This window comes from Rhinolophus hipposideros (genome assembly GCF_964194185.1).
Source record: "Rhinolophus hipposideros genome assembly, chromosome: 5".
NCBI lineage: Eukaryota > Metazoa > Chordata > Mammalia > Chiroptera > Rhinolophidae > Rhinolophus > Rhinolophus hipposideros.
This window is the reverse complement of record NC_138051.1, coordinates 27,687,890-27,697,859: the sequence shown is the minus strand read 5'-3', so window position 1 is coordinate 27,697,859 and position 9,970 is coordinate 27,687,890. Positions and strand designations below refer to the sequence as shown.

Sequence of the window (9,970 nt, the reverse complement as noted above, 5' to 3'; positions counted from 1 at the left end):
AATTCGGAGTCTATTATTAAATGATGGTGCAATGAACATCTTTATGAATAACCCCCCGCCCACATACACGCTTCAGACCTTACGTAGGATAAAGGTCCTAGAAACAAAAATTGCTAGATCAAAACAGGGAGAAAGAAATATAAACATACTTAGAAATCACTTTAAGGAAACATGTACCATCTTCATGATGCTATGGTTATTATAAATAATAGTTTTTCCTCCTAATATATGTCATACTGTGTCAAGGGCTCCTGTCAGGTGTAAGGGAATAAGATTGATTCATCAGGCGCTGTCCTTTGAAGCCACAACCTTGCCCCTGGTGGCAGATATCCTTGGCCACTTCTCTGGCTGGCTCTGGCTTACACCCTGGGGCTCCATGGAGCCCCTCATGGCTGACTATCTGGGGTCTTTATTTCTTTTGAGTGATGGCTTCTCCTAAGAGTGTCATGTTTTACTGCTGTAACCTGAAGCTGTCCCTTGGCTCATGCATGTTCTACTGTTCGCCTGCTTATCTCCGCGCATGTATTTAGCTCTTCTCTCACCTGTGCCTCTGCCAAGGCTGTGAGCCCTACAGAAGACTTGGCAGATGGACATAGGGTCAGTCTTGTGTGAAAAATAATTTTATTTGCTTTTAGCCTTATGTTTACATGTGCTGGATTTTGCTTCTCATACCCATGTTATCTTTTTTTAGTGCAGTTTCTCTTTGGATGTGGGTTCTACCCGATTTAGTTTGTCCAGCTCTTGTGAGTTTGTTGTATCTGACACATCCAGCTAACTGGTGGTGCTGTTTGAAGGATACAGGATTCTAAAATCAGGTCATCTGGGTCACACTGAACTGTCTTGCACTTGAAATGTGGCGTTTGTGGGTTTTGTGGACTGAGGCTTATGCTTTCTACATGTAATATATGAGGTCTGATAATTAAGTTTGCGAACTGTTGCGACGGTGTTGCTAACCTTTTTTTTTAACATCAGAGGGATTATTCATTATGAATTTGTACCAACTAGACAAACAGTTAACCAAGTTTACTGTTTGGAAGTGCTGAAAAGGCTGCGTAAAACAGTTAAACGACCTGTACTTTCCCCAACAATTCATGGCTCTTGCATCAGGACAATGCACCAGCTCACACGGCACTGTCTGTGAGGGAGTTTTTAGCCAGTAAACAAATAACTGTATTGGAACACCTTCCCTACTCACCTGATCTGGCTCCCAATGACTTCTTTCTTTACCCGAAGAGGAGAAAGAAAATATTGAAAGGCAGACATTTTGATGACATTCAGGACATCAAGGGTAACACGATGATGACTCTGATGGCCAGTGCGGAAAAATAGTTCCAAATTTCCTTTGAAGGATGGACTAGGCGCTGGCGTCAGTGGATAGCTTCCCAAGGGGAGTGCTTCAAAGGTGACCATAGTCATATTCAACAATGAGGTGTGTAGCACTTTTTCCAGGGTGAGTTGTTGAACCTAATTGTCTGACCTTGTAATTAAAGATAAGGTATCCTGGTTGCCTCCTTCCTCTCCTCTGGACATGGACTTCACTGAACATAGATTGGAAACCTCAGGACCTGTGGGTCTCCAAGTCTCTTAGGTATTTTACACGGCCCTTCTGGAATCAAACAAGACCATGCGTGTGAAACTGCAATGTGCAATACAGATAAAATACTGAGAGTTTAGTTATTTTCAAGACAAGATTTCTGGTGGATTCCAAATACAGAACTATGCGTGCTAACCTGATCTGCCTCATCGAAGGAAAGAAACCAGAAAAATTTAGAGAAAATTTCTCATCACTGTAAGTTTCCTATGGGCAGGGACAGAACCTGTTATGTGCCTGGCACAGAGAGATCAAAACTTGACCTGTTGATGGATGGCAAAGTGATACTTTGCAGCCCTGCAGCCTGGAACCTTCTGGCTCACAGAACTGCCATAACCCAGGTTGCCAGCAGGGGGAGGCAGGTCCCGAGGCCAGGCCAGGCTGAAAAGGGTTGAGACAGCAGAGTGACTCCATAGGCCGTGGTGGCTGTGTCCAAGGGGGATGCTGGGCTTGAACGAGGGCCTGAGCTGTCTTTGCGCAAGTGAGAGGTGAGTTCTGGCTCCTCCAATAGGTATCAGGTGGGTTTGCAGTTCAGGTCTGGTGAGAAAGCAATAGAGGAGAATTCACATGGGACACTGGACACTCTGAGAAATGAGATTCTGACTCAAAACAGTGTGGCCTGGGAGGGTAGACGCTGGTCGCCAGGGCACTTGGATTGAAAACTGGGGCTCGTGTGGGAAGTTCAGCCAGGGGCGAAGGCTGATGACTGAGCTCAGCCCTGGGCCCAGGGCAGGGCAGGGGAATGGGACCTCAGTGAAGTGAGGCCCATTATAGGAGCATCTCAGCCTGCTAAGCTGCAGACAGTCCTGGCTGTGGTTGAAGCCTACTCCCTGTGCAGAGAGAGAGGCCCTGGAAACAGGAAACTGAGTGCCCAGATATGACCCTGGGCCTCTGGGTCCTTAGAATTATTTCCCTTCCATTGACCTGCTCCTTTCTCTGCCGAATAGTTGCGGGGTTGGTGATGGTGTTTGGCTTAGAGAAGGTAAGAACTTTCTAAGGCCCAGAGAGAACTATTTTTTGGGGAGAAGTTTGTCTTTTAATAATAGAGTTTAGACTCAGTCCTTACTGACAGCTAAGCACCAAAGAGCTTGCAGGAACGAAGCTACATGGGTTTTAGGGAGGAAAGAGGGCTGTGGGAGAAAGAAGGAAGCAAAATCCAGAATTGCCAGTAGAGGGCTCCCTGGAGCGGTGTTGTTGCAGTGTGGAGGTTCGTCAAGAAATTACGAATAGAATTACCATACGACCCAGCAATTGCTCTCCTGGGTATCTACCCAAAAAAATCTGAAAGCATTTCTCTACAGAGACACGTGTACTCCAATGTTCATTGCAGCTTTGTTTACGGTGGCCAAGACATGGAAACAACCAAAATGTCCTTCGATAGATGAATGGATAAAGAAGTTGTGGTATATATACACAGTGGAATACTATTCGGCGTTAAGGAAAGATGATATAGGAGCATTTGTGACAACATGGATGGATCTTGAGAGTATAATGCTAAGTGAAATAAGTCAGACAGAAAAAGCAGAGAACCATATGATTTCACTGATATGTGGTATATAAACCAAAAAGAACAAGACAAACAAATGAGAAAGAAAAACTCATAGACACAGACAATAATTTAGTGGTTAACAGAGGCTAAGGTGGTGGGGGGGTGGGTGATGAGGGTAAGGGGGATCAAATATATGGTGATGGAAAGAAAACTGACTCTGGGTGGTGAACATACAATGGGATTTATAGATGATGTAATACAGAATTGTACACCTAAAATCTATGTAAATTTACTAACAATTGTCACCCCAATAAATTTAATTAAAAAAACGGTTCAGTGAAGAAGATTTCAGTGGTACTCTCTAGAGATTTGTTTATTATGGCCCAGTACTCCCCACTGCCCACCCCCGTAGAATTCTTGCCTCTGCCCCAGGAGAGATGCTCAGATCAAGAGGAAGGTCAGTCTCATGCCTGCTGTTAGAGGCGCTTCATTGTTCTCTTTATCCAGGGCAGGAAGGGTGAGACCTTCATGTAGACTCCTGGAGGTTTCATGTTTCTTCCATAGGAGAAAATACCCTGGGCTGTGTTGTTACATATGAGGGGACCCCCGGAGTCTCCCTGTGGGCAGAAAGAGGAAGGACTGAATTAGGCTTCCTCATGGTCCTGCCTGCCCCAGGGGTGGGTGGCCTCTGTTAGGGGCTGCCTGGGGGATCCGGGCCAGGGCAGGCCTCCTCACCTCCTTGTCAGAGGGCTCCAGCCTGGCTCTGACTGTTCTTTCCAGCTTGGCCCACGCCAAGCCTTTCTCTGCAATCCTCAGGGAAACTCTGGTGATGATACTGCTGTGGGGTGACTGATCCTTCTTCCCCCCAAATCCCATTTCCACTCAGGGCAAAACAATAAAGACTGTATTTGTGGACTGGGCTGTTCAAACTCTCAAGCTGATGCATAAAGATATGGCCATTCCCATATCTCAGAACTCCCCAAGTTCCTCTTCCCCAGGACTTGTCTAGGTAAACGGTAGATATCTGACCTTGAAACCGGTCATCCTCTTCTTTGGGTCCCCTACACAAATCTCGGTGTCCTTAAAGTAGTAGCTGGGGAAGCGGGATCTGCACTCTCGATCTTTCTGAATGGTCAGTTCCACTTCCTGTAGAGTGTTTGCTAAAGTGCCCATCGCGCCTTTTCCCCAGCCAGCCACACTGCAGTTCTGTCCTGGCCTCGCCGAGTCCTTGCCCCTGTGCAGGCGGAGGGGCTTCACAGCTTTAGTCAGCTTGATGTTTCTCTCCAGCTGATGGGGAAGAGGCAAGACAGCCCAGGTCAGCCAGCGACCCCAAGGCCTGGATATGTCATGGGGCTGCACTGTCCTCCTTCCCCCCTGAGGTGCTGGGACTGGTGAGGTGAGCAGGATGAGAAAGAAGGAAGGAAGAGGTCACAGTGAGAGGAGAAACAATTTGGACCCAGGAGAGCAATCGCAGGAGGAGGTTTCCTTACCTGCAGTAACATGATGTCATTGGAGAAGTTCTTGGGATTATAGTTTGGGTGGGGGATGGCTTTTGTCACCTGGAAGACCTGCTGGGTCTTCTCCTGTTGCTTGATGTTGTGGGCCCCCAGGGTGACAATGATTGAGCTGCACAGAGAGCAGAGAGGGAGGGTGGGGTGTGTGGGGTCTCAGGACATACAGCCCATGAGCTGTGAAAGGTTGGTGACAGCTGAGGTGGGACAGGGCTGCAGTTAGCAGAAATGAGGCCTCAGGAGGGCGACGAGCTGAGTGTGCTCTTTCCTTCTCAAGGACATTAAGGGTAGGGTTTCTGGGAGCTCTCTCTTGCCCTCAGGCAGTATCATGACATTGCCTGAGTTTGCATGTTTATCCTAATGCATACTTTTGTCCTCCACCATTGCTGGATTTGGCCAGTGTGGTCCCTCTCTTCTCAGCTGAGCCCTTGTCTCACCTCTGACCCTCTGAGCTCAGCTTGCCTGTCCTATTTCTCAGTTTTTCATCTCCCAGTCACGCTCTCAGATGGCTCCTGTGAAGAGCTCTTGTGGGCTTGAGTAAGCAGGAGCCCGGGGAGCTCACCTGGGCTGCAGCCCCTGGGGAAGGACAGGGGACCCTGTAAGAGTCTGGGAGGGGGTAGGCTGGCTGCTGCCACTTACCTTCCGCTGCAATGAGCAGCTGTCAGAACAAAGTTCTCTTGCACAAGGACACCTCCACACCTATTCTTCTTCCCGTTATCCATAAACTGAATGTAGGCCATGTAGGGACGGGAGTGGGGCTTGGCCTCATGTCCCCCGATGATCTCCTCTGAAGGAAAGGCTGGAAGGTGGGTGACTGTGGTAGGAGGGAAGGCTGTGGTAGGAGGGAAGGCTTAGGGAGGCGATGACTGAGGTGTGACCTGAAGATAATGGGGGGAAGATCTCTGGTTCTCTTGCAGCAGAATTAACTTTCCTGAACCTCAAGCCTCAAAATCCAGCTTTAGAAATGGGGGGCAGTGCCTGTTCTCCAAGTCATATGCAGACACATGTATGGAGGAGGTAAGACATATCTTGAAGATGGCGGAGCTGCAGGTAATGTGGACAGGACGCAGTGAGTCTCCCTGACCACTCAAAGCCTCTGGTAGAATCCTGAGTGGTGTTGTTTTCTAATGATCTACCCATGAGCTATGGAGTTGGATTTCTAAATCTTCCTGTCTTAAGGCCTAACACATCCTAGTTTCTCCGTAGGCATGTTTTCATTGCATCAATGCCTGGCGTCCAATTAGCTTCTGCTTGAGGATTGGTGGAGACAGTGCTGGTGGGATTCAAAGCCACAAGGTGGGTAGAGGGCACTGCCAAAGACAGTGGAGCAGCTGAGGGCCTGGAAAAGCAAGGGGAGGAGGGGGATGAAATAGGCAGCCCAGGCCGTGGGCAGAGGCAAGGCAACCGGGGAGCTTTGTGTGCTGTCATCTCGCCACTGCTGAGATCAGTCGCACCCTGTGCTCCTCTCCTGCGCAGGAGCAAGGTGATGCAGGGCATGAGAACTTAACTGAGTCTTAAGCTGGTCCAGGGACAACTCTCACTTCAAGTGATTTGTCTGAGGTGCTCTTTCCTGGGTTGGAGTGAGGGATTTTAATTTCTTGTCTTTCATAGCTTTATATCCTTTGCTAAATGTCTTTCTATGAACAACCTCCTTTCCTGGTGATAAGAGAGAGGCTAAGACCTTGTAATGGAATCCATCTTCCTAGCCTTGTTGTGTATCTATCCAGCATGGGACATGTTAGTCTGGGTTTGGTAGGGAAACAAACTGGGCTTTTAGAAAGTTCCTGGGCTCAAGTACAGGACAAGCCCTGCCTGTGCTGGACCAAAGGGTCAGGAGTACGAGGGGTTCTATAAATGGGCTGAGGCCTCAGGAATGGGATGGTCACTCACCTGTCCTGACCTCCATGGGCAGAAGAAAGGCCAACAAGAGAAGGAGTGGATGCATCTTCCCTGAAGGTCTGCTCAGGTCGGAGCTGCTGGTGTTTCTGCCTTCCAGACACAAAGCCCCAGAAGGGAACAAAGGAAGTGTGACTCAGCGACTCACAACCTCCTCAACACTTGCTCCTTTAGTTTTGCTGGGTGTCACCATAGAAGGTGGTTTGTCTGAGTTTTCTGGTTGGTGTTGTGCGAAAGGCACTATCACCACATTTATACTCAGATGCTAAGGGACAGGGCAAATGCAGAAAGAAGGAAAACGAAAGTGAAGGTCATGGCTACTGCTAGCAGAGAGGCTGGAACCCCAGAAGTCCCTTAGTGATTAAATCAAGACTGTTTATATATACCACAACTTCTTTATCCATTCATGTATCGAAGGACATTTTGGTTGTTTCCATGTCTTGGCCACGGTAAACAAAGCTGCAATGAACATTGGAGCACACGTGTCTTTATGGATAAATGTTTTCAGATTTTTTGGGTAGATACCCACGAGAGTGATTGCTGGGTCATATGGTAATTCTATTCGTAATTTTTTGAGGAACCTCCACACTGCCTTTCATAGCGGCTGCACCAGTCTGCATTTCCACCATCAGTGTATGAGGGTTCCTTTTTCTCCACAGCCTCTCCAACACTTGTCACTATTTGTCTTGTTGATGATAGCCTTTCTGACTGGGGTGAGGTGATATCTCATTGTGGTTTTCATTTGCATTTCTCTGATGATTAGTGATGTTGAGCATATTTTCATATGTCTATTTGCCATTTGTATGTCCTCTTTGGAGAAATGTCTCTTCAGGTCCCCTGTCCACTTCTCAATTGGGTTGTTTGTTTTTTTGTTGTTGAGTTTCATGAGTTCCTTGTATATTTTGAATATTAGCCCCTTTTCAGAGAAACTGTTTGCAAAAATCTTCTCCTATTCAGTTGGTTGCCTCATTATTTTCTCAATAGTTTCTTTTGCTGTGCAGAAGCTTTTAAGTTTCATATAGTCCCATTTGCTTATTTTAGCTTTTACTTCCGTTGCCTTTGGAGTCAAATTCATAAAATGCACTTTGAACCCAAGGTCCATAGTTTAGTACCTATGTTCTCTTCTATGCAGTTTATTGTGTCAGGTCTTATGCTTAAGTCTTTGATCCATTTTGAATTCATTTTGGTACGTGGTGACAGATAGCAGTCCAGTTTCATTCTTTTGCATGTTACTATCCAATTCTGCCAGCACCATTTATTGAAGAGGCTGTCTTTCCTCCATTGTATGTTTTTAGCTTCTTTGTCAAAAATTATCTGTCCATATTTATGTGGTTTTATTTCTGGGTTCTCAATTCTATTCCATTGGTCTATGTGTTCGTTTCTCTGCCAATACCATGCTGTTTTGATTATTGTAGCCCTGTAGTACAAGCAAAAATCAGGGAGTGTGATACCTCCAGTATTGTTCTTTTTTCTTAAGATTGCTTTGGCTATTCAGGGTCTTTTGTGGTTCCAAACAAATCTGATGATTTTTTTGTTCTATTTCTTTAAAAAATGCCATTGGGATTTTGATGGGGATTGCATTAAATTTGTGTATTGCTTTGGGTAATATGGCCATTTTAACTATGTTGATTCTTCCAATCCATGAGAAGGAATGTCTTTCCACTTCTTTGTGTCTTCTTCAATTTCTTTCAAAAATGTCTTATAGTTTTTAGCATATAGGTCCTTCACATCCTTGGTTAAGTTTATTTGTAGGTATTTTATTATTTTTGCTGCAATTGCAAAATAATTGCTTTTTGTATTTCTTTTTTTGAGATTTCATTGTTAGTGTATAGGAAAGCAATGGACTTTTGTACGTTGATTTTGTAGCCAGCAACTTTACTGTATTCGTTGATTGTTTCTAATAGTTTTTTGGTGGAGTCTTTTGGGTTTTCTATATATAGCATCATGTCATCTGCAAAGAGTGATATTTTAACTTCTTCATTTCCAATTTGGATGCCTTTTATTTCTTTCTCTTGCCTGATTGCTCTGGCAAGGACTTCCAACACTATGTTGTAAAGCAGAGGTGATAGGGGACAGCTCTGTCGTGTTCCTGAAAGTAGAGCAAAGGGCTTCAGCTTTTCACCATTAATTATGACATTAGCTGAGGGCTTGTCATATATGGCCTTTATTATGTTAAGGTATTTTCCTTCTATACCTATTTTATTAAGTGTTTTAATCATAAATGGACGTTGTATCTTGTCAAATGCTTTTTCTGCATCAATTGATAGAATCAAATGATTTTTGTCCTTTATTTTGTTTATGTGATGTATCACATTGATGGATTTGCAAATGTTGAACCATCCTTGTGTCCCGGGGATGAACCCCACTGGTCGTGATCAATAATCTTTTTATGCATTGTTGTATTCGATTTGCTAGAATTTTGTTTAGGATTTTTGCATCAGTATTCATCAGAGATATTGGTCTGTAGTTTTCTTTTTTTGTGTTGTCCTTGCCAGGTTTTGGTATCAGGGTAATGTTGGCCTCATAAAATGAGTTAGGGAGTACTGTCTCTTTTCAATTTTTTGGAAGAGTTTGAGCAGGGTTGGTATTAGATCCTGTTTGAAGGTTTGGTAGAATTCACTAGTGAAGCCATCTGGTCCCGGACTTTTGCTTTTGGGAAGGTTTTGGATGACTGATTCAATTTTGTTACTGGTGATCGGCCTGTTTAGATTTTACAGTTCTTCATGATTCAGCCTTGGAAGGCTATATGTCTCTAAGAACTTGTCCATTTCTTCTAAGTTATTGAATTTGGTGGCATATAGTCCTTCATAGTATTCTTGGATGATCCTTTGTATTTCTGTGGTGTCCGTGATAACTTCCCCTTTTTCATTTCTGATTTTGTTAATTAGTGTCTTCTCTCTTTTTATCTTAGTGAGTCTAGCCAAGGGTTTGTCAATTTTGTTAATTTTTTCAAAGAACCAGCTCTTTCTCACATTAATTTTTTCTATTGTCTTTTTGTTCTCTATTTCATTTAGTTCTGCTCTGATTTTTTTTATTTCCTTTCTTCTGCTGACATTGGGTTTCGCTTGTTCTTCTTTTTCTAGTTCTTTAAGGTGTAACGTGATATTATTTATTTGGGATTCTTCTTTTTTCTTGAGATAGGCCTGTAATGATATAAATTTCTCTCTTAAAACTGCTTTCGCAACATCCCCAAAATTTTGGTAGGATGTATTTTCATTGTCATTTGTTTCTATGTATCTTTTGATCTCTCCTCTAATTTCTTCTTTGACCCAGTCGTTCTTTAAAAGTATGTTGTTTAATCTCCATGTATTTGTGTTTTTTCCCGCTTTCTTTTTGCAGTTGATATCTAATTTCAAAGCCTTGTGATCAGAGAATATGCTTGGTAGATTTCAATCTTCTTAAATTTGCTGAGGCTGATTTTATGTCCCAATATATGGTCTATACTTGAGAATGTTCCATGTACACTAGAAAAGAATGCATAGT

General features: G+C 44.2%; 1 protein-coding gene across 1 annotated transcript; it reads right to left on the bottom strand.

Moving 5' to 3' along the window:
• Positions 1–3,556: 3,556 nt before the first annotated feature.
• Positions 3,557–6,536, bottom strand: LOC308497716 (granzyme H-like; the record flags this gene model as incomplete). The annotated part of the gene is made up of 4 exons (XM_081048705.1): positions 3,557–3,697; positions 4,571–4,706; positions 5,231–5,378; positions 6,482–6,536. The coding sequence occupies 4 exons, from the start codon at positions 6,534–6,536 to the stop codon at positions 3,557–3,559; spliced, it is 480 nt and encodes a 159-aa protein (XP_080904831.1).
• Between the last annotated feature and the right edge of the window lie 3,434 nt (positions 6,537–9,970).